The 25,447-nt window shown below is 43.7% G+C and overlaps 1 protein-coding gene across 2 annotated transcripts in view; it reads left to right on the forward strand.

Moving 5' to 3' along the window:
• The window catches only part of NIPAL2 (NIPA like domain containing 2), a 75,843-nt gene that overhangs the window by 10,676 nt on the left and 39,720 nt on the right, over window positions 1-25,447 (forward strand). Inside the window, exons 2-4 of one of the 2 annotated variants that reach the window (XM_054020305.1) lie at window positions 11,367-11,435; window positions 12,622-12,690; window positions 16,661-16,832. In XM_054020305.1, the coding sequence (XP_053876280.1) occupies window positions 11,430-11,435; window positions 12,622-12,690; window positions 16,661-16,832 (247 nt within the window). In that variant the 5' untranslated portion in view covers window positions 11,367-11,429. The remainder of the gene's footprint in view (window positions 1-11,366; window positions 11,436-12,621; window positions 12,691-16,660; window positions 16,833-25,447) is intronic. The other variant, XM_054020304.1, reaches the window with a different exon arrangement.

Below are 25,447 nucleotides of genomic sequence, written 5' to 3' on the forward strand. Positions count from 1 at the left end.
TGAACGAGGAGGTCCTGAGAGAGTAGTACATAGGGACCAGTTGAAACATTGCACTCTTAGTCCAGACAGGGAACATAGGAGGTGTAGATCAGTACACCCCGAGGAGGCTGAAACCAATTGGGAAATGGTTCTAGTCCCACAAACCGAATACAGAGGGGGACAGAGTGGGGCAAACCCAAACCCTAACGAGAATGGCCAGATCCTTCAAACTGACCTAGTATTACCCGAGGATAGGAAAATAGAAAATATGGGTAATGAACCGCCAGTCTTAAGAAGGTCCCAGAGGGCTAATAAGGGAGTACTTCCTGTTAGACTTAGAGATAAGTATGTTATTGGTTCTATGTTAGGGTTACCATATTTAAAAAATAAAAAAAGAGGACACTCCACGGGCCCTAGCCCCGCCCTCACCCCAACTCCGCCCTTTCCCCGCTCCTTCCCCAAAGTCCCCGCCCTAACTCCCCCTCCTCCCTCCCAGGCACGCGAAAAGGGCTGCCCAAGCGCTACTGGCTTTACGGTTTGCCGGGCAGCCTCCAGACCCTGCGCACCCGGCCGGCGCTTCCCCGGCACAGCTGGAGCCCGGGAGGGGAAGCGCCCAGCCGGGAGCTCAGGGTCTGGAGGCTGCCCGGCAAACCATGAAGCTGGTAGCACTCGGGCTTCGGGCAGCCCCTATGCCTCCGGACCCTGCGCCCCCGGACGAGCACTTCTCCTCCCCGGCTCCAGCTGCTCTGCTCCTCCCCGGACTCAGACTTCGGCTCTGTTTAAGAACCAAGCTGCCCAAGGCAGTGCTACCGGCTTCGGGCAGCCCCCTTGCCTCCGGACCCCGAGCCGCCGGCCGGGCACTTCCCTTCCCGGGCTCTAGCTGCTCTGCTCCTCCCCTCTCAGACTTCGGCTCTGTTTAAGAGCCAAGCTGCCCGAGCCAGCGCTACCAGCTTCGGGCAGCCCCCCTTGCCTCCGGACCCTGCGCCGCCTGAGCAGAGCCGCTGGAGCCGATGAGGAGAAGTGCCCGGCCGGCGGCTGGGGTCCGGAGGCAAGGGGGACTGCCCAAAGCCGGTAGCGCTGGCTCGGGCAGCTTGGCTCTTAAACAGAGCCGAAGTCTGAGAGGGGAGGAGCAGAGCAGCCGCGGGAGAGGAAGTGCCCGGAAGGTATTTTTCCCGGACATGTTCGGCTTTTTGGCAATTCCCCCCGGATGGGGGTTTGATTGCCGAAAAGCCGGAAATGTCCGGGAAAAACCAGACGTATGGTAACCCTATTCTATGTAGCGTTTTAATGAATATTGTTATGTGTGGTATTAAGAAGTAGATGTGGAATGTTAAATATGTTAAATGTTCTTTTGATAATTGCTAATGGGTTGTTGATATAAAATGATGTGGGTATATGTTGTTACTATGGGGCCCGGATGTACCGGTGTGAATATTGTGGATGTGGCAGTATTTTAGCAAGGGGGAATGTAAGGGGACTGTTGCCCCCTTATTAACATTCAGTGGGGGTGTTTTGGTTGGCTAGCTGTTTACGTTATTGACATAAACTGGGACCATATAGATCATTGTTGCAACCAAGGTCCTGTAGTGGCACCCAAATCTTGTATAAAGGGGGTCAAATGGGGTGTCTAAGACAAGGTTATGGTTTACTGGTTATGATTATGTTGTCTATATGTGTGTATCAGTTTTGTAGTTGAAGTTATGAATATTGGCTCTATACTGTCTGTATGGCAAACTTATGCTATGCTTCTGGGTAACATCCCAGACAAGCTGAGATTAGCTCTGCCTAGCCTGCTTGATGGCCCATTAAGGACCATCAGCTATACAATGGACTCATTGAGAGAAGGTAAGTATGCCTTCAGACTCAGCAAAGTATGCAGGAACTTGCCCATGTGACTCCAGACTCCATTTTGCTGTAATTTTCCACAGTAAGGACAAAGTGGGGTTCTTACACCTGGAAAAGACTATATAAGGCGGATGCCTCATCTCCATCTTGTCTTCAATCCTGCTTCATACCTCTGGAGGAGCTTTGCTACACTAAAGCTCTGAACTGAGGACCCATCCCAGCAGGGGATGTATTCCAGAGACTTGATTTGAACCTGCAGTTTATTCCATCGCTGCTGCAAGCCTGAACCAAGAACTTTGCCATTACTATATGTAATTGATTCCATTTAACCAATTCTATCTCTCATCTCTATCTTTTCCCTTTTATGAATAAACCTTTAGATTTTAGATTCTAAAGAATTGGCAACAGCGTGATTTGTGGGCAAGATCTGATTTGTATATTGACCTGGGTCTGGGGCTTGGTCCTTTGGGATCAGGAGAACCTTTTTCTTTTATTTGGGTATTGGTTTTCATAACCATTTGTCCCCATAACGAGTGGTACTGGTGGTGATACTGGGAAACTGGAGTGTCTAAGGAGATTGCTTGTGAGACTTGCGGTTAGCCAGTGGGGTGAGACCGAAGTCCTCTTAGTCTGGCTGGTTTGGTTTGTCTTAGAGGTGGAAAAACCCCAGCCTTGGGCTGTAACTGCCCTGTTTGAGCAATTTGTCCTGAGTTGGCACTCTCAGTTGGGTTCCGCCAGAACTGCATTGTCACACTAGCTCCCAGTACTAAAAGGGGAAGGGTCGATGGCAAATCAGGAGCTTGAGACTGACAGTCCCCAGGAACAATGGGGAGAGGCCAATGCTCCAGATCAGCCTGATTGACAGGGCGGGCAGGCTAATCAGAGAATCAGGAGGCCGGGGGGGTCCCGTCCTCCGTGTGAACTGGAATTGCCTGAATCAGACAGAGTGGGGCCGAGCTAAGGAGAGAGCAGGGGCCTGAGCTAAGTTGCTGGAAGCAGAGCTGCAGCCCCAAAGCCAAAGCACAGCCCAGAGAGAGCAGACCTGCCCTGGGAGCAGAGCTGCAGCAACCGGAGCCAGAGGGGCCAGACAAGCAGCCCAGGGAGCTGAAGGCAGAGCAGCAGCAGCAGCCGTGCTGAGGCAGAGTGGAGCTGGAGCCGGGGCTGGAGCCGTCCGGAGCTGGGTGCGGTGAGCAGCTGGGGAGAGTGAGGGGGACCCTGGGCAGTGGGCCCAGCACAGGGAGACGCCTCAGCCAAGAGGCTCTGCAGGCCAGTTTTGGAGGGGGGTTATAACCCCGATCGGGCAGGGGCAATGCTGGAAAAAAGGGTCCTGCCACCTAGAGCCTGAGAGCGTGTGGCCACTGCCAGAGCAAGTGTCCAACCCGCAGCGTCTCTGCAGCACAGCCAGGGCCTGAGAAGGAGCCTGGGACCTACAAGAAACAGACTGTGAACGCCTTGATGTTCCAGAGACACTGTTTGTGATGTTCCCTGCCACAGAGGAGGGTGATGTGTTTCCTTTAATCTTTCCCATTTTTCCTTATTCTTTTTTTAAATTAATTATTAATTAAACAACTTGTATTTGCTTTAAATTGTATGAAATGATCAGTGGGTCAGGGAGGTGCCCAGTGCAAAGAGAGTAGCCCGGAGTGGGGACACCCTAGCCCCTGTCCTGGGTGACCACAGCAGGGTTGGGGGTCAAGCCCCTCAGGAATCCTGGGCCCAGCCTTGTTGGGGTTTACGAGGACTCTGCCAGACAGGAAAGTGGAAGAGGAGTCCTCAAGGGCAGGGAGGCCTCTGGGTAAAGGAAGTGGGAGTGAGGACTCAGATCCTTTCGCTAGCCCACTTCACTGGGGTAGTGCAGAAGCTAGGAAGGTTCCCCACAATAGTGGGACCATTCCCCCGCTTACAATTAGATCCTCTCACAGGGCTTTAAATTTCACCCATTGTTTGATTAAAGCATCACTTGTTTGGTTGAAACATCACTTCCAGAAAGGCATCCAGTCTTGATATGAAGATACCACTTCCCTTGGTAGTTTGTTTCAAAGATTAATCACCGTCACTATTAAAAATGTGTGCTTTATTTCTAAATTGAATTTGTCTGACTTCAGCTTCCAGCCACTGGTTCTTGTTATGCCTTTCTCTGCTAGATTAAAGAGCCCTTTACTACCTGGTATTTTCTCCCTGTGAAGATCCTTTATACACTGTAATCAAGTCACCTCTCAGACTTCTTTTTGACAAGCTAAACAGACTGTGCTCTCTAAGGCCTTCTGTACCCAACACAGTTTTGTCGATAAAAGTCAGCTTCCATCACAAAACAGTGGAGGTGTACACGCTGAAATGCTCCTCCTGCTGATGTAACTCCCCTGCTACACTGACATAATAAAATCACCTCAACAAGTGGTATAGATACGGTGACCAGATGTCCTGATTTTATAGGAACAGTCCCAATTTTTTGGGTCTTTTTCTTATATAGGATCTTATTACCCCCCACCTCCATCCCGATTTTTCACATTTGCTGTCTGGTCACCCTAGGTATAGAGAACTGCAACACGGGATGGCGAGCACGCCCTCATGATGCACTGCAATCCATTCCCAGAGCTCCCAGCAGCAGAGGGTGACACAGGGTGGCAAGTTGCTCAGTGGGATAACACGAGCAATGATTGTGGACGTGCTTCATCGACAGTAGGAGAGTTGTATGGACATGCACAACCAATGTAATTAAAGGATCTTATGATAGTCAACATAACTTAAATCAACTTAACTCTGTAGTATAGACATGGCCTAAGTCTCTCCCTCTAAGAAGAGCGAGCTGCTTGCACACACTAGCAGACCAGGGACAGCTGCTGGTGAGCGTGGTGCCTGCCCCAGTGGGCAGGGCTGGAGGCGGTATAGCCACACCAGAGAAGCTGCCAGCACGGGGCTCTGGCTTCTGTGAGCGGTGGCCCAGCATGCTGCTTCTTTCACCGCTGCACTTCCTAGTAGAGCCCTGCAGCTCCATGGATATCCACTTTATATCCGTGGATAGCCGCATCCATGGATATAGTTCTGCAGATGCAGATATCCATGGATATAAAATTTTGTATCCACGCAAGGCTCTACCTCTAAGACATTTTCTCCAGCTCTCAAATAATTGTAGTGGCTCCTTTTTGCCAGGATGAAGTTGTTTATTTTTTGATTTATCTGAGGACTGTAAAGGCATCGCCCATTTGATTCCTTAGTGCCAATGTAATTCTGAGCTAAATGAAGGATTTATACTTGTGCTAATTTAGTTTATGTAGGAAGGTGAACGTTACTGTTGAATTTGCTAGCCAGTAATTAAAATTAAATGTTGCTCTCTGTCAGGAGGGGGAATGCAGAACAGAAGATGAGCTCAAGAAAACTTGTAAAATAAAAACACAGTTCCATGTATCATGCAAAAAGAAATAACTTAAACAGTACAGAGTTTGGAAGACTCTATTTTCAAAAAGATTTGGATGTCTCAGTCTTCAGAATGGGTCTGATTCAACTCCCATGATAATCAATTGAAAGACTCCCATTGATTCCAACAGAAGTTAAATCGGCTCAAAAACCAGGGTTTTGGATTTGTAGGGAAGCAGTAGAAGGTGTGTAATAGTGTTGAGGGATGTGACAGATCCTTTGGTAACCTGATAAATGAAGTTACACTATACAAGGCTGTAATTATTCCATTTGTAGTTTTGGTGACATTAATAAACTAACAGTTATACATTCTTCTTTATAATATCACCGCAGATCCCCTGAAAAGAATAAACCTTGTTAACATGAATAGTTGGGTGTATACCCTTTCTCTCTAGTGACTAATCTGGACTTTGAAATGTACTACAGTAAACTTGGAGATAGCCAGTTGGTATGTAACTAAAAGATGAGAGCTAAAGAAATGCAGCATTGTTATTTTCGTAGGAGTGAGCAATGAAAATTCAACTAGCTTTCAAAAGTAAATGCATTCACTATCTAACAAAACAAACAAGGACTCAATTCACTGGCTTTACAAGTCACTCCATCTTCTTCAAAGGAGTTAACCGCTGATTTACATTCATGGTATCTAGACTAGAGTTGTTGGTCCTGCTGTAACAAATTTTAATTGGTTATCAGTTAGTGAATTAACCCGACATGATCACAAATGCTAATGTGGACACATCACAAACAATTGCTCCTGGCCAGGGTTTACCTGGTGGGTCAGCCACCACCAGAAGCAATGCTTGTGTTCTAGAACAAATGTTTGTGAAATGTGTACATTAGCATTTACAAGCAAAGTGTTACATTACAACATGACCAAACACTCTAGTCTGGATAGAATGTGAGAGGGGAATCAGGCATCCTGTGTCCTAGGCACAGGGTGTCAGAAATCTAGTTTAAATGGGGTTTGTCTTGAATAGAAAGGTAGGAGCATTTGTTTTACAATACATTAACTAGCCCGTTCTAACTAACAGATGCTAAAACTCCAATGCTTCAAGTCAACCAGCTTAACATTTTAGTACATCTTGCCTTTACTAGAATTTTAGCTAACACATTCTAACTATACATATTTTATCCTAGTCAAGACAAACCCAATGTAACAACTAGTGTGGATTGCATTATTTCAGTCTACATTTTTTCTGTTTGTTTTGATCAGACTTCTACCTCACTTAAATCTACATTACAGAGGGTTTATTATAAAAGTTACATCGAAGTGGGGCCCTTGTGTGCATATGCAGACTTTCATCAAAATAATTGAGGGTATGAATTAAAACTGATTTAATTATTTTGGTTTCAGTATGTGTGTAGACAAGTCCTGGCTCCATTTAGTTTGTTCTGTGAGTCTAACTTATTTTTTCTCAACACTTTCTTTCCTATTTTTTTTTTTTTTTTTTTGGCTTTTGGCTTTGTTGTCACTGGGTTCTTGTATTTATCTACTCCTTTTCTGTTGATATTAATCTCCTTGCTTTATGTTTCTCTCTTTCCCCTGACAAGCTGTATTTCTCTGCAGTGACTAAGCCACCATGAATGTTATCATTTGGAGCCTTTGTTATCATGCAGCAATGATTCAGTCCTCAAGTCAAGCTGACAGACAGTGAAGCCTGTAGTGTCTGTGGAAAGCTCAGTCAAGCAAAGAATAACAGCTTTCATCTAGTCAGGATTCTAACAGCATCTCTTGACTGGTATGTCAGAGGCTACTAGAACAAATGAAAAGGAGTGTGGGTTTCCAGGAGCTTAGAAAAGTTTCTGAAAAAGCAGCAAGTGGCTCAGGAAAATGTTTGCTGAACTCAGCTTCGTGTTTGTGCTTTGTTTTGGGTTTTGGGGGGTGCAGGGTTGAGGGAGGCTCTAAAAGGAGAGAGTAGGCCATTTTTTTTCTGGGCAGCAAGTCTGCAGTGCTCCTTATCAGCCTACTAGTTTACATAGGGTTAGCATACATCCGGTTTTTCCTGGACATGTCCGGCTTTTTGGTAACACTGGTCTACAATTTTTGAGAAGTCGTCTGCTTCAGAAATAAAATGTGCTATTTATTATGTATTTTGATGTGCTGAATTCAAATATGACAAAACAACTGCTTGGCTACTGTTTCTAAGATATTTAAGTTTTTACATTTTGTGTCTGTATATTGTGTAGATAGTAGAGTTTTAATCATAAATTGTAAACCTAGGTCTTTTCATGTGTTTATGGTTGCTTTACATGATAATATTTCACCTGTCCTGTTTATGTAACACTTTAAAAATCAGCAAAAGGGTTATATAAATAAAATTTATTATGAAACAAAAGGCAAAAAACTATTATGTACATCGTTTAGTCCTATTCAGCGTCTACTCGGCGCTTCTTGGCTTGTCTCTTGTATTCATTAAATGGAGCATCTCTTGTCACTGTCCAGCAATAGTCTGCATGCATTGATGGGCTCCATTTGCCCTGATAGCGTTTCTCCATTGTTGCAATGTCCTGCTGAAATCGCTCGCCGTGCTCGTCACTCACTGCGCCGCAGTTCGGTGGAAAAAAATCTAGATGAGAGTGCAAAAAATGTATCTTTAGTGACATGTTGCAACCAAGGCTTTTGTATGCCTTGAGGAGGTTTTCCACCAACAACCTGTAGTTGTCTGCCTTGTTGTTTCCGAGGAAATTTATTGCCACTAACTGGAAGGCTTTCCTTGCCACGCAGTGCATGGTCAAATGCATCATCTCAAAGAAGTTCACGAATCTGAGGACCAACAAAGACACCTTCCTTTATCTTAGCTTCACTTAACCTTGGAAATTTTCCACGGAGGTACTTGAAAGCTGCTTGTGTTTTGTCAATGGCCTTGACAGAGTTCTTCATCATACCCAGCTTGATGTGTAAGGGTGGTAACAAAATCTTCCTTGATTCAACAAGTGGTGGATGCTGAACACTTTTCCTCCCAGGCTCCAATGACTGTCCGAGTGGCCAATCTTTCTTGATGTAGTGGGGATCTCTTGCACGACTATTCCATTCGCAGAGAAAACAGCAGTACTTTGTGTATCCAGTCTGCAGACCAAGCAAGAGAGCAACAACCTTCAAATCGCCACAAAGCTGCCACTGATGTTGGTTATAGTTTATGCACCTCAAAAGTTGTTTCATGTTGTCATAGGTGTCCCTCATATGCACTGCTTGACCAACTGGAATTGATGGCAAAACATTGCCATTATGCAGTAAAACAGCTTTAAGACTCGTCTTCGATGAATCAATGAACAGTCTCCACTCATCTGGATCATGAACGATGTTGAGGGCTGCCATCACACCATCGATGTTGTTGCAGGCTACAAGATCACCTTCCATGAAGAAGAATAGGACAAGATCCTTTTGACGGTCACGGAACATGGAAACCCTAACATCACCTGCCAGGAGATTCCACTGCTGTAGCCTGGAGCCCAACAGCTCTGCCTTACTCTTGGGTAATTCCAAATCCCTGACAAGGTCATTCAGTTCACCTTGTGTTATGAGGTGTGGTTCAGAGGAGGAGGATGGGAGAAAATGTGGGTCCTGTGACATTGATGGTTCAGGACCAGAAGTTTCATCCTCTTCCTCGTCTGACTCAAGTGAGAATGATTCTGGTGCATCAGGAACCAGCAGTCCTTCTCCGTGGGGTACTGGGCGTATAGCTGATGGAATGTTTGGATAATGCACAGTCCACTTTTTCTTCTTTGACGCACCTTTCCCAACTGGAGGCACCATGCAGAAGTAACAATTGCTGGTATGATCTGTTGGCTCTCTCCAAATCATTGGCACTGCAAAAGGCATAGCTTTCCTTTTCCTGTTCAACCACTGGAGAAGATTTGTTGCACAAGTGTTGCAGCATATGTGTGGGGCCCACCTCTTGTCCAGATCTCCAATTTTGCAGCCAAAATAAAGGTGATAGGCTTTCTTAACCATAGTGGTTATACTGCGCTTTTGTGATGTAAAAGTCACTTCACCACAAACATAGCAGAAGTTATCTGCACTGTTCACACAAGTACGAGGCATCTCTGCTCACTTTGGCTAAACAGAAATGTGTCCCTTTGCAAAATCAAACACTGACAAATAAGAGAGCACGACACTGTATGATTTCTAGAGCTGATATAGGGCAATTTGTTCAGCAGAGTGATGTAAGCTTCGTTATGATTGCATTACCCATGACTTCTAGGAATAACATGATGCAATTCATATCATGTATGACGCAATCCCAACTTCAGATTGCATTATTCATTGTTTTGCCTAAAAAGCAAGTACTGTCCAAACCCAGTCATAGATTTATTCATAGATCCAGTCAAAGATGTATTTTAGTCATTTCTGGTTTAAATTGAGATCCCTTCCCTTTATAACTCACTTATCCTCTGCCATTCCCAAGTCAAGGGTCGTATATACTGACCCAATAGCATATCTTGAAAACTAGAGCCAATCAACAATTTTAAGCATCATTTTCGTTCTCAGTGAGCCAGAATTAGTAAAGTTTGACTACATTTATTTCAGAAGCATTTTGGCTGTAGAGCAGTGTAATCAAACCCCCGTCCGGGGGGAATTGCCAAAAAGCCAAACATGTCCGGGGAAAAATACTGGCCGGGCACTTCCCCTCTCGGGCTCCAGCTGCTCTGCTCCTCCCCTGACTCTTCGGCTCTGTTTAAGAGCCGAGCTGCCCGAGCGCTCCGGCTTCGGGCAGCCCCCTTGCCTCCGGACCCTGCGCCGCCGGAGCAGAGCAGCTGGAGCCCGGGAGGGGAAGTGCCCGGCCGGCGGCTGGGGTCCGGAGACCTGGGGGCTGCCCGAAGCCCGAGCGCTACCTGCTTCACGGTTTGCCGGGCAGCCTCCAGACCCTGCGCCCCCGGCTGGCACTTCCCCAGCGCAGCTGGAGCCCAGGAGGGGAAGTGCCTGGCCGGGGGCGCAGGGTCTGGAGGCTGCCTGGCAAACTGTGAAGCTGGTAGCGCTCGGGCAGCCCTTTTCACATGGCTGGGAGGGAGGAGTGGGAGTTAGGGTGGGGACTTTGGGGAAGGGGTGGGGGAATGGGCAGAGTTGGGGCGGGAAAGGGGTGGAGTTGGGGCGGGGCCCGGGCCTGTGGAGTGTCCTCTTTTTTTTGTTTTTTAAATATGGTAACCCTAGTTTACATTTCTAGCTAAAACTAGAGTGTGCAGGAACAGGCTGACAATTCTGGAAGATTATCAGCAAGTGCTAGGACTCGAGTATTTGGCTAAACAACTGTTGTTAGAAGACTCTCTGAGTTGGAGAAAACTATGCTCTGAGTTGGAAAAAGCTTGAGTTCTTTCCTTCATTCTGTTATTAGATGGCAACACTTTTCTTGGTGCTGCATACAAGACAGAAGAAGACCTGGCCTTTGCTCTGAAAATTGCCTAAATTGATAATATTTCTTACCGGGGGGGGGTGGGGGTGGAGCAGGGGCGGGAAGAGGCAGGGCGGAGCGGGCTGGGGCCAGGTCACTTGCTGCTGCCAGGCCCCCCACTAACCCTTCAGGACCCCCTGGACCCCGCATCCCCCTAAAGCACGGAGCTCACCAAAGCGCAGGGCCCGAGGCAGTTGACCCGGTCCATCCTATTGACGGGACGGCTCTGAAAATATAAGCCCAAACATTGGTGGAGCCGGGCCCACCTTCCTGAATATTGGTGGAGCATGGGCGCCACGGGCCCATATAACTCGCCATATATGGACAAGGCAGTGTATACCTTATCACATGTTCGGCTGGTTGAGTTAGGGTATGTCTACACAGCAGCTGGAAGGTATAATTGCCAACTTGGGTAGATGTATACATGCTTGCTCTGATTGAGCTAGCATGCTAAATATAGCTGTGGCTGCAGCGGCTTAGGCTAGTTCCCAAGTACAAGCCTGTTCGAGACCCTAGGTAGTACTCAGGTGGCTAGCCTGAGCTGCCACCTGTGCCACGTTGCTATTTTAGAGTGCTAATCAGGGTTGCAAACTTTCTAATTGCTGACAACTGGACCCCCCCCCCCTTGCCACACCTCTTCCTCCAAGGCCCTATCCCCTACTCCACCTCTTCCTCCAGGCTGCCCGCTCGCTCCTCTCCCTCTCTTTACCCATCACTCGCTGTTCTCCCCCTTCCTTGTAGCTGGGCTCGCTCTGCTTCGAAGCTGCAGCCTGACATGGAGCCTGCTGCCTGCCTGCCCATGAGATGCAGGTAGGTTGATAACCCAGGGCCCTCTTTCCCCCCGGCCTGTGGTAACTGGACTTTTGGTGTCTGGTCAGTACATCTGACTGGACACTGCCATGTCCCCTCTTTGACCGGACTTTCCAGTTGAAAACTGGGCACCTGGGAGCCCTAGCGCTAACTGCTAAACTTCACATGGCCACACTGCTATTTTAGCACACGAACTCAAGCAGAGCTGGAAACGTACATCTACTCAAGCTGGAAATTACACCTCCCACTAAGGTTGCCGACTTTCTAATGGCACAAAACCGAATACCCTAGCCCTGCCACTTCTCTAAGGCCCCACCCCCTGAGGCACCGCCCCCACTCACTACATTCCCCCTGCCTCGGTGGCTTGTTCTCCCCCACCCTCACTCACTTTCACAGGGCTAGAGAGCAGGGGCTTGGAGTGCAGGAGGGAGTCAGGGCTCTGGGCTGGGGCTGCAGGCTCTGGGGTGGGGCCGGGGATGAGGGGTTTAGGGAGGGCTCAGGGCTGGGGCAGGGGGTTGGGACTCAGGGTTACCTTGGTTAGCTCCCAGTCAATGGTGTAGAGGAGCGTGCGCCCCAGAAGCGGCCAGCAGGTCCAGCGCTAGTAGATGTGGGGGCAGGAGGCTCTGTTTGATGAAATAACAAAATGCATTAAGGAAGTTATCAGGATACCTGTGTTGCTGGATGTCATGTGTCATATGATGAATACATTAGTACACAAATGACTGTGCTGTGGTGTGCACAGTCTGATTGCTGTTGACTTAGATTCTAGCCTCTATAATAAAATTGTTAAACATTCTTAGCTGTATAAAAAAATTCACGTCAGTATAACATTTTCTCAAATCCTATCAGGCTTTCTTTGGATATAATACAATGTGTGCTATCAAAGGATGGCAAAAACAACTGTACAATGGAATAACCTTTCAATTTACAGTTGTTTACTGCTCATGTCGCAGGCAGAATGCACCATCTTCATTATCTTTATGGGTATTCAGGCAGAGGCTTTCCTCTTTGATTTACTTAGTGAGGCATGAATTCAATAACTGAAAAAAATCAATTATTTGGGGTTTTTTATTCCTGATTTATCCTTTCACAAAAGTGTTAGCAGGATCCTTCTGTTCTATTACCCTGTATAAATTCATAAGTAGCAATGTTTTAATTTTCTTTGTTTTTTAATTAAATTTTGCAGACTCAGCTCTTGGGTGTTTTGCTGGCAATCACTGGAAATTTTCTGATTAGTATCTCTTTGAATATCCAGGTATGAAATATTTGTTTCTAATTATTTGGATTTATTTAAATTTTAGTAAATGATGTATGTTTTATTATTTAATTAAAGGACTTTTTAAATAATCATTTTAATAGCCAATTGAAATGTAGACTTCCTCCCCCAGTAACTCTGTGATAGTGCACTGGTTCTCTACCTTTTCTATGTGACCCCATGTTACATCAGAAGAAAGTTTCAGGATTCCTCCTCCAACTAGCCATAAAAACAGGAAAGCAGATCACTACACCCTTGGACCTCTTCATGATCTCAGTGGTGATTGTCGCCCTCAGCTTGAGAGCCAGTGTGTTAGTGAATGCAAATCCTAAAGAGAAGCTGCCCATAAACAAAGGCTCCCAATCCTGTTTAATAGAACTAGTCTTGTAAGTAAATTAACGGGGGGAGGGATAGCTCAGTGGTTTGAGCATTGGCATGCTAAACCCAGGGTTGTGAGTTCAATCCTTGAGGGGCCTATTTAGGGATCTGGGGCACAAAACAAACAAACCTACCTACCTATCAGGGACAGTATTTGGTCCTGCTAATGAAGGCAGGGGACTGTACCTGATGACCTTTCAAGGTCCCTTCCAGTTCTATGAGACAGGTATATCTCCATATATTATAGCACATTTACTTAAGTGTTTGCAAGATTGGGGCCGAAAGCAATCCTTGCCAGACTAGTTTCATTGTGCAAACTGAAGGAAACACTAATAATAAATAGCATAAAAGACAAAAAGCAAACTGAGGTCCTGACCTTGCACCTTTACCTTCAAGAGTAATCCGTTGAACCCAGTTGGACTGTTGGCATGAGTAAGGATCACTGAGGTGAATTCTTAAAATCTCTTCTGTTTTAATAATCAAAATTGCTACTAGTTAAACAGTAACAATTTTTTTATTGTGATTTTTTTTTTATCTTGAAAATGTCCCTTTAAGTATTTTCAGTAATCTTACAGATGAATTTTACTGGCAGAATCCATGTTTGAAGCTTCGAAGATTTAAAAAAGAAAAGAAAAGCAATTTCTCACAAAATTACTTTGGTAACATTGTATTCAGGCTTTTTTAAGCTCTCTTAGTATAAAACTGATTTTGTCTATTAAGGATGCAACTGCAAATCTATCTCTCAGCATAATCTCTTTTACACAATCTTTCATGAAAGTCTTCACCAGCCCACTCCTATTTTCTTAAGTGGATTTAGTGCTTTTGAATTATTCTAGATTGACAGCCCCAGAAACAGAAGTACTCTGTGTATCTGCAGACCCCTTGTAATTTGCCATTGTTCTCTAAGACAAGCCAGTGTTCCTCAATTCTGGGTTGGAGACTAGGATCTCCTCTAATGGGAGTAGATCCAACTCCCGTAGAAAATCTCTCCCATTGACTACAGTGGAAGTTTGATCAAGGCCAGGGTGAAGAGGTAATTCAGAGTTTCTGTCCCTAGTCTTGCTTAAAGTGTTTTTTGTAAGGTGGACCTTCACTAGGAAGCACATTGAGATTACACAGGCCTGCAAACAAGCTTTAACTTTTATTCTTTAACAACCTGGGCTGGATTTGAACTGAATCATCTTCCTTTCTTTAAACACTGTGTACAAACTTAATAAAGACTTACTCCCTTTCCCCATGGATAACCAATTGCAGCAGAAACTTCTGTTGCGTTATAAAAATGGTATTGTCCCCTTTAGTAATGAAAGAGAGGTTTATTAAATGGACACCTGACTTCTTTAAACCCCAACATTTATTTTCCTATTAATATTAATGGGATATAGGCCAAATTTTGTTACTCTTCACTATCCCACCCACCAAATGACCCCTTCTCCTTGTCTTCCCTTCCCCACCTCCATTGGTCCCCAAATAAAAAAGCAGTCTGCAAACAAACACACCAGAGTCAGTACAAATTTGTGACTGAATTTCAGCTGCATTGGAAATGCCCTCAGAACTCCCATGTGGGCAAAATACTTATTCTTGGAGCATGAGCAATCTGAACAGAGGAGGATGTGTAAGAGCTGCCAGTGGATTGGGGTTGTATGATCAAATACATGGAAAGTGTCTCTTCATGCACTCTAGAATTTTTCTCAGGGCCTCCATGTTGTTTTTTGCGGGTGAGGGAACAGAATGAGGGTACAATTAGAGCTAATCAGAAATTTTCCTTCAAAATTGTTTTTCAATAGAAAATTAGGTTTTTGACTAAATGGAATTTCTCACCCAAAGTGTCAGCTTTCTGTGGATAATTTTTTTAAACTGAAGCCTGAAAATTGAAATATTTCAGACAAAAGCCAAAATAAGTTGATTCTGAAATGCCACTCTGGTGCCTCATGAGAGTTGTAGTTCAGCTGCCTTATCTTCCCATTCTGCTTCATGGTCAGGCTCCCCTGCTGGACGTCATTCTGCAGGGTGCACTACAGCCGTGCACCTGCCATGATGCACCACCTCCCCTCATCAAGAGGCAAGACCACGATGCCTCATGGGAGATGTCATCTGACCAGAGAGCCCTGCCTCTAGAGGAGAACGGGACACCTAAACTACAACTCCCATGAGGCACTGCATCTGCATTTCCAAATCAAAATGTTTTGGTTTTAGAATTTTTTTGCCAAAAAAAATGAAATTTTCCACAAGGAAAAAGGCATTTTCCCAACCAATTCTAGGTAGAGCAGTAACACCAGCTCTCTTGGTTACTACCTCTTACACTGTGCAGAAGGGCTGGTGAGAAATTTGGCTCTGTATGTGAGACCACATAGATAATTATTTATGTATGTATTTGTAGTAACATAGCACCTAGGAGCCTTAGTCATAGACCAGGACCCCATTGTGCTAGATGATGTACAAACACAGAACAAAAAAATGGTTCCAGCTCCAAAGAGTTTGTAATCTAAGTATAAGACAAGAGACAACAGATGGATACAGACAGATGGGAGAAACTGAGACAATATTAGGCAGCGTGATAGGCAGGGTATCACGAACTAGCAAGACTGGCATAGTGAAAATTGCATATCCACCCAATAATTATACATTCTTGACTATCATCTACTCACTCCTTTAAGTGATTTCAGTGCAGCCGGAACCCTGTTTTAGAAGACCCGAATGACCACGGTCATCAAAACATCCGGTCACGGCCCAATTTAAGGTGTAAAACTAAATAGAAAACAATTACCATGCAAGTAAATAGTACTTTTGCCCTGTAGAAAAAGGTGTTGACAAACTGTTATTTGCCTATGTTATACAGTACTGTTGAAATAGAAATTAAGACATTTGGAACATAGACAGTGTTGACAAACTTTCTTTCACTGAGACTAAGCAAATCCAGATTATGCTTTACAATGTGCGGGTTTTTGTTTGTTTGTTTGTTTGTATAGCAGGTGATCATGGCCCAAATCCTGCTTGCTTTACTAATGTGTGTGATCCTACTAAAGTCATGCATGAGTTAGGTGAGCAGAAATAGGCCTCTGTCTTGTGTGAAAGGAATGCCAGTTCCTCCTGATACTAGCCAGGCTTAGTTGCACAGTTTTATTCTTAAGCTCCTTTGAAGCCACTTCATGGATCAGCTAGAAGGAGCACATTCCTCTATGGCCAACTTCACCTAGTTTGTGGCTTCAGCTTCATACATTGCCGCTTAGGCTCCCCTGGGAATTTTTTTTTTCTTCCTGAAAAACCCTTTGAGATAACACCAGAGGCTTGTAGTGCTAGCCACCTAGACTATATATTAACTTCAGAGTGCCTTGATATTTTTTTTCTAGTGGGGTAGATTTTTCATCCTTTCAAACCAGGGTATTTGGTTAAGGAAGCATCAAGCCAGAGTAGCACTGTATTAGTACAAAGCACTATGTCTGCAACATCAAACTGAAACTAATTTAAAAAAAAGACGAAATCTTGATGTACCTGGAATTTGCAGTTGACAGGCCCCCTAATTACTCAAATTTCATTCTATGTATTAACACAATGAAAGCTTCTTTTTCATCTGTTCCTAATAATTAATTTCCAGAAATATGCTCATCTCCGACTGGCATGCCAAGCAAATCAAAAGCCCTATTACACAAGCAAGCTGTGGTGGTGTGGAATTATCCTCATGGGGCTTGGAGAGCTGGGAAACGCTGCAGCTTATGGATTTGCTCCAGCCACCCTTATAGCTCCATTAGGATGTGTATCCGTCATAGGTGAGCTGGTTTTCCATGTTTTATTTATGTAGATATTTTACTAAACACTTGTTAGTGAGAAATATAAGAAAAATACAAGAGGGATTGCAGAGAGAAGAGAGAATTTGGGGGGAAATAGGGCTATTACAGTCTGGAAGTGAATGAATCATACAATTGAATAGGATGTAATTTTAAAATAAACCCCCCTACTCAGTGCAAAATATCCCGTATTAATCTATCCCATAGTTTGGCTTAGTGGTCTAGGATAATTCTGTGTAGAACTGCAGTACATGTTGATAGTGGGTCAATATCCAGTTGTTTGAGGTACTCCACAATGGGGCCTGAGCCAAGGCCCATTGACATCGACAGAAGTCATTCCTTTGACTTCAGTGAGCTTTGGATTGAGCCTTTTGTGCTTAAATACTTTCTCTGTCTGTCTTATACAGTTGTCTCTCACTGTGGCATCAGGTGGCTTTCCCCTGCTGTCCCTTGCCCATTGCCATCCTCCATGCAGACTTATGCATGGCCTCCACACAGACCCTTTCTGGCACTCCGTTCTCCCTCTGCTCTATTGTTGGCTCCACAAGAACTACTATACTAGGAAGCTTAAACAGTGCTGAGTGGCTCTCCTGAGCCCTTGCACCAGAGTGAATGCCACACTGTGCATTTGCACCGAGTTGTGCTTTTCCTCAGATTAGTGTCTTTGGTTCCTTCTCTCTTTTGGGAAGTTTATTAAGTGCATAAACTATTCTACCTCCTCTGATAAGAGGTTTGTGTGGTTAGAGAGGCCTACAAAATTCCAGAAACCTTCACTTTGTTCTGGGGCACTACTAATGCTGCCATCTTGTGCTTTCATAGGACAAATTAACAGACCTTTCAAATAATTATTTATACCATGGGCCTTATTTTATTATTTCTTATTCCATATTTAGAGCCTTTTATTAATGCATTTAAGCACCCAACCACTACAGGGCCAAAATCTTTTTATCTTTTATTTTAGTTATGGTGGTGGTATTTCATTTATATTCTGTTCCTTCTTTTCTGGGGAACTCTATTTTTAAACAGTTTTGTCTCATCTGTACCAGTGGAAATTACAGTAGATAGGCTAACATAGTACAGAAGCTGTAGAAATAGGAATTCACTGGTGCAGCTGCATCCCTTAATAATGTTGCTTCACATCCAAAACTGAAGCATCCAGTGCAGCCGTATCAGGATCCAGGTACACTGGAGTTCATCTTGACACCAGAAACAGCATGTATTTCATGGACTCTCTCTTTCTATCCGTTATCCTCCTCGACTCAACACTTCTGAAAATGGTGCTGCATCCTAGAGTCTTTCTTCAGAAAGGCTGAGTTCTCTTCCCTGCAGACTTCCTGGCTGTAGTGGAAGGATTCATTCATGCATGCATGTGTGAGGGGTTTGTGTGTGTGTGTGTTTGTGTAAGGAGAGAAGGTGTAGGCAGCTTACGGTACCCTTTAACATTAAAATGTCCCTGAGTTTTGGCATCAAGTCCAACTGTACATCAGCACACACAATCCTTGGAAGGATTTACCATAGAAGGAAATGAAATATTTACCTGAGGATCAAACAGTATGTTGGGCTGACACATACATATGTGCTTTCTAGTGGCAATAGTTATAACTTCAGCAATTGCAAATCTTGCCAGTTCCAGATGTCTCTGAACACTAAAGAAGCATTGTTCAGATAAAAATCAGTATTAAAAAATTACCCAGCAACCCATTAGATTTTTGAAAAGTATTTTTCTTTTAATTTTTCATTTCTTCATTCTACTTTATATTGTGTTTACTTTATGCAGTTTGGATAACAAAACTAGATCTGGTCAGTTTCACATTCTTTGTATCTTTCTCTCCACCTACCTTTGCAGGGAAATGTCTTCATTAAACAATCTGTCTCTATTGCTTCTCCTGCTCCTCCTACTCCCAAAAAATCATGGAAAACATTTCCATAAACATTACATTATTCTCACTTCCCTGCCTCCCACTCTCTTTTTAACCAAACCAAAATTTGGTTTTAAAATATGACTATCCCTCAAACACTTTATATTCCATTCCCTTCTACCCACTCTGAATATCATTTTTTTAAGCAATGTAGAACTATTAAACTATATATTGTCCAGCAAACACATTCATCTAGCAATTCTGTACCTTACTGTGCCTGTTTCTCCAGTACTTAGTTTGAGCACAGACAAACTATTTTAGTTAGATAACCTCCCAACGATATTAAAGAAGGGAAAGTAAACTGCAAATGTCAAGAAGAAGAAATAAACTACCAGATTCAGTGTGCTGATGAAGTCAACACCTCCAGTAATATTCCCTACCAGTAGATGTTTTCTTCCTGAAACTACTGCCATGGAAACAGTATTTTGTGAATTTTAGGCCCTCCTTTCGAGCTGTGATGGACTGATCAAGTCAAATATTACCTTCTGCTAATAACTGGGCAAAAGTAACTTATATAGCAAGTCTTCTAATAGAAGAAATATTTTTCTCATTACATTTCAGCTAGTTCAGGGGGGAGGAGGTCATACCTGAGCTGGCTTCAATTTTGCACTGAAGTTGAATGTGCTTCTTTCCACAGGTCATAGTTCAGTGTCAAGATTGAGAAATTAAGCACTCAAAAGTAAAATTTCCTACATTTATTTGAACAGACAACCTTAACTCTGCCCTCTTTGTGCGTATTTTTCAAAATATCATCCCTCTGTCACAAATGTGTCAAATAAGAGAATCTGGATTTTCTTATATTCCTACAGTACTTATAATGGACCTGCTCCTAGGATTGGATATGCTGTGTGTTACCATGCTGTACTACTACATATTACAGATTATACATTTAAAGTAATGATATGAACATTTTGTTTTCAATTAATGTGAAAACTTTGTGCCTGATCCTATGAGGTGGTGACATTAGTGAGTTTTATAGGGGGCATCCAGCGCTGTGAGGAAATGGGCCAGAAATTGGCCCTATAATAGTAATTTTTTAAAAAATAGATTCAATCCAAGAAGACAAGACAATGTTTTTGAGTGACACAGTGGGAATATTCTTTGAATAGTTGCAATGATGTAAGCTCTAACATCTGTTCAGGGTTTTAAATAGTTTGAGCAGACAGCTGTTCTCTTCTCCAAGGAAAGAAAACGGTACATTTTTAATAATGTATTTTTAAAAATAGATCTTAAAATAGCATTTTTATGTTTTTAAAAATTAAAAATATAGTGCTTTACATATATAACAGGTGATTCTTTTTTATTCTTCAGGCTTCCGTTTCTGCTTGAATAAGTGGGCAAGAAATAAGGAGAGGGCTGTGATATCGGAGGCCATCTTTTATAAAGTTCTTATCACTCTATAAAAAATTAGTTTTATGCATAATCCACTAAGATTGGCATTGCTGAGATGTTTTGCCTTTTCATATATCCATTCCCAAATGGCTTTGGGTCAAGAAGCTAGTTCTGCTACTTTAAAGATGATATAGTTCAGGGGTAGGCAACCTTTCAGAAGTGGTGTGCCGAGTCTTCATTTATTCACTTTAATTTAAGGTTTCACGTGCAGGTAGTACATTTTAACGTTTTTTAGAAGGTCTCTCTCTATAAGTCTATATTATATAACTAAACAAGGTTTTCAAAATGTTTAAGAAGCTTCATTTAAAATTAAATTAAAATGCTGATCTTATGCTGCCAGCCTGCTCAGCCCGCTTCCAGCCTGGGGTTCTGTTCACCTAGGCCGGTAGCGGGCTGAGCGGGGCCTGTGGTCGGGATGCCAGCTGGCAAGGGGCCGGCAGCTGGGACCCCAGACTGGGGAGAGGGGTTCAGGGGTCAGGGCAGAGGGCAGTGGAGATATGGCAGGGGTTCAGGGCAGAAGGCTGGGTGTGTGGGAGGGGTTCAGGGATCAGGGCAGTGGGGATGTGGGGGGGTTCAGGGCAGAAGGCTGGGGACGTAGGGGGTTCAGGGGTCAGGGCAGAGGGCTGGAGGTGTGTGGGGTGCAGGGCAGAAGGCTGGGTGTGGTGGGGGTTCAGGGCAGAGGGCTAGGATGCTCGGCTCATGGCGGTGCTCCCAGCCCCCTGCCCTGAGCGGCTCATGGCAGGGGGCTGGAAGGGATATGCCCTGTTCCACCCCCTTCCCCAAGGCCCCGTCCCTACCTCTTCTCTGCCTCCTCTACGGAGCAGGGAGCACGCTGCCACTCCTCTCCCTCCCCCTTGCAAGGGCCATAAGCTGATCGGCACAGGGAAAGAGAGGAGGAGGGGCAGGAGAGCACCACACTGGGGGAAGAAGCAGGGGAGGGGGAAAGTTTGGCTGCTGCAGGACCAAGCTTCTGCCTCCTGCCCACGCAGGGGAGAGCGGTGGGGGGGGGGGCTGAGTGGGGCTGGGGGCCGGGACCCCCCCCCCCCCACTCTCCCCTGCGGGGGAAGGAGGCAGAAGCTTGGTCCTGCGGCAGCCAGCTTCCACCTCTCCCCTGTTTCTTCCCCCAGTGTGGTACTTTCCTGCCCCTCCTCCTCTCCTCTTCCTCTCACCAGGCAAGTAGCAGCGTGCCATTCAAAATCGGCTTGCGTGCCATGTTTGGCATGCGTGCCGTAGGTTGCCAACCCCTGATATAGTTGAAAAGAAGTACTTTACGAAAATGTCTGAGAACCCTTTCCCTAGAGTGGAACTCTGTCACATGTTCCACCTCCTCTCTCATTCATTATTATGTAACATCCCTGTGATAAATGGGGATCTGTGGTTTTGAGAACTCAGCTAAGAGCAGCCCGGATATAGTCACCATAAAGTTTTATTTCAGAAATTTTTAAAAATTCGTTTATTCTTCTCATTCTAAAAGAACACATAGCTGGATGTTATGGTTTTCTGTGTAGTCTCCTGTCTTTCTTTCTTTCCTTTTCTTTGTAATTCAGCATCTTGAATTAACTAAGATTTACAGTTCTCTGTTGATACCAGCCTCCAATATTTCTGTTATCTTTTTGATGGAAGAAGAAGCTAGGTATGGAAAAGACCTTTTTCTGACATCTTGTCCACCATCTTTCCCTTTCTGTCTCTGCCACTCAGTCATTCTTGACGCGCCACATCTTCAGTATGTAATGGATAGAAAAAGGTCACTTTTTATAATTCCTTCCTTTCTTTTGTGTTCAGGACAACATTCATATCTATCTTGCATGATAAAAACAGGCTTGATTGGCCAATTAACTGTTATGCACTTCTTCTAACACGTCTTGGGCAGAATGACACTAACGCTAAGAAATTATATCTAGCTTCATGTTTAACGTTGTGTATGCATGCAATCATTGTTTCATTTTCTTCCTTTTGTGGTATGTTTTGACACTGGGATAGATCCAGGGCTTTATCTAATCTGTCTAGCCAAGTGCACATAAGAGCATCCATCACCATAGTATCTAAGTATCCCTCATCAAAATGAACCATAATAGGTCAGTAGTCTAATTTTTCTCCCTGCTCCTAGTTATTCCCTAGCTCCATTCATGGAGTGGCATATTTTAGGGACATAGGCTGATGCAGTGGAGGTTAAAGAATGACACTGTCGCTATTCTATTACCTGGGGAGAAAAATTCCTTTCCTATAGGCCTCCAGGAGAGAGACCCTTTGCAGTATCTAAAGTCTGTGCTGGATGAAAAGATTTAGGACTTATTCAAGAGGTTGACCGAGACCAGAAGTAATGTTTTCACCGTTAAAAAAACAAAAAACAATGAAGAAAGTTGGTCCTTTTGCAGTGTTTTGAAACTTAAATACTGTAGCACAAAGAACGTGAAGACAGATCCTCAACTGGTGTAAATTATCATAGCTCCACTGACTTCAATGGGACTATGACAATTTACATTAGCTGAGGTTCTGCCTCTTGAAAATGAAATTGACAGAAGGGCTTAAATAATGCCAGGTAAACATTCTTTCTCATTTCATCTAAATTGTTTAGTGATGTTGCAAAACATACAGTTTTAAGTTATTCCCCTTTAAATAATGGATGTGATCTTGTGCTTGCTCTAGCCAGGCTTAATAGACAGAGAGTGTGAGTCAGAACTTCACTTCTGGGTCACACATTACCAGAAAGATATTGACAAGTGGGAGAGATTTCACAGCAGAGCAACAAAAACTGTGTGTGGGTGTGTGAGATCTATTTAAAAAAATAAGTAAATGAGCTAGTCTAAGATATGAAAAAGGGATCTGGAAGGACAATTTACAAATATTTGGAAGTTATAAACATACAGAAGAGAGAGGAATTATTAAGGGTAATACACGGGAATATAAATAGGAGTAATAGGATGACGTTTAGAAAGGGATAAGATTAATAAATGGGAAACAGCTTAACAATGAATTATTACACTGTGGAATGTTTCAGAGTAGCAGCCGTGTTAGTCTGTATCCGCAAAAAGAACAGGAGTACTTGTGGCACCTTAGAGACTAACAGATTTATTAGAGGATAAGCTTTCGTGGACTACAGCCCACTTCTTCGGTTATGCATCCGAAGAAGTGGGCTGTAGTCCACGAAAGCTTATGCTCTAATAAATCTGTTAGTCTCTAAGGTGCCACAAGTACTCCTGTTCTCTTTACACTGTGGAATAGTCTCTAAGGGGAAAAAGTGGTGGAAATCTCATCACCTGGATCTTTTAAGGTTAAATTGGTCAAAAGGTACTGTAGGGATCAATCCTGCATTGACAAAGGGATGGATTGAATATTCTAATGTTTTTTGTCGCCAACTTCTGTGATTCTATATTATTTCTTTTTAAAAGAAAAACAAAAATAAACCTAATTATACACTCCATATCTGTGAGATGACAGTTGTTTTTCAATCACTACTCAGACTATTAATTGTTTATTAGTGAAAGACATCAAATTTAAAATTATTCTCCATTTCTACTTGTGCCACAGAAGGCATATAGTTGAGGATAACCAGACACAGAAAAATCCTGGGAAAAATCAGCAATAGTCTAAATTAATGAATGTAGCGCTCTATATTTTTTCCTGGTTAAATGTATAATTGTACATCATGCAGAATAAAGAGTCTTCCAAACATTTCTTTCAGGGAACTGGAATTTGTATGCTGTAGCACTACACTGATAATGAATACAATGTTGATGCATGAGAAGACAAGGTTGTTTCAACAGAACAATTAAGCCCCTGAATTAAGATCACCCCCTGCTTTTGTATGCAGTAGTTTTTGCCTAGCATGACTGTGATACTGCAGCAAATCATAAGTCTTGCAGTGCAATGGTAACTCTGTTTTTGAAGACTCAGTCTTGGGTTTTTCAAGCCTTTAAAAAGGGCCCATATTTTCCCTGGGGCCTATCTTCTCCATTTTGTATGTAGCGCCTACTAATGTCTAACCCAGGGTGGAAAGGAGCTCAAAGAATCCTTTAGATTTTATTTTTTTTAATCAATGAGATCTTGCTTTGTCCAGGCCAAATTTTACTAGGTGCTGAGCATTAGGACAAAGTCTTCAAAAGTGCCTAGTGGGACATCTATAGGTACTGAAATCAGGAGGTATGATTGCAGTATGTGTCGATGTACCCAAGCTAGCTTTGATCTAGCTAGACCAAAACTAGCTTAAATAACAATAGCTGTGTGACGTTGTGGCAGCATGGATGGCAGCTGTTCAAGTAGGTACCCTGGGTCTTGGGCGGGCATGGCTAGCCTGTGCAGCCACCATACTGCCGCAGCTTCATTGCTATTTTTATTTGAGTTAGCTAGATCAAAATGAGCCAGGTACGTCTGGATATGCTGCAGTCATACCTCCTGATTGCAGTGTAGATATACCCTCAGTGGAATTCTCACAATCCCATGACCCCAGGAGTTGTGGCTTTAAGAAAAACACCAAAATTTATAAAACTCATGATAAAGTTGCAAGAACTGGCAACTCTCCAGCTGAGTAGTCCCACTGATGTCAATAGGAACAGTCATGTGCATAAAGTTACTCATGTGTGTTTGAAGAATCAGGGCCTAAAATTTATTATCCTCCCCTGGTGTTGGAGACCCTCTGTTCCCCATTCACTTTCATGGGAATTGAGGGCACTTGGCATCTTCCAAGAGGTACTCAGTACCTTGCAGGGGTAGGTCACAAATCTTTTTGTTCTTTCATTTAACATATTCATTAACTTATAGGACAAGATCACAGGCTCAAAAAACCCCTTCTATTACGGAAGTATCAGTTCATTAAGCAATAAGCAACGGAGGGTCCTGTGGCACCTTTAAGACTAACAGAAGTATTGGGAGCATAAGCTTTCGTGGGTAAGAACCTCACTTCTTCAGATGCAAGACATCTGAAGAAGTGAGGTTCTTACACACAAAAGCTTATGCTCCCAATACTTCTGTTAGTCTTAAAGGTGCCACAGGACCCTCTGTTGCTTTTTACAGATTCAGACTAACACGGCTACCCCTCTGATACTTCATTAAGCAATGGTTCTTTGTTGTTATAGCAACTATCTAGGTAGATGGCCTGATAAGAAATTTGAAAGAGCTGTGATTGCAGGGAAAGAAAGAGAGCAGTAATTCAGTTTCTGGGGGTGGAGAGTGGGGGCTCTCCCTCTCCCCTCCCCCTTACTTTTTTTCCACTTTTTTTTTTTTTTTTTGGTTGGTTGGTTGGCTCTGGTTTTACAAGATGTTGCTTGGATACCAATGTGGTTTTGCTCA

This window comes from Malaclemys terrapin, chromosome 2 (genome assembly GCF_027887155.1).
Source record: "Malaclemys terrapin pileata isolate rMalTer1 chromosome 2, rMalTer1.hap1, whole genome shotgun sequence".
Classification (NCBI taxonomy): Eukaryota; Metazoa; Chordata; order Testudines; family Emydidae; genus Malaclemys; species Malaclemys terrapin.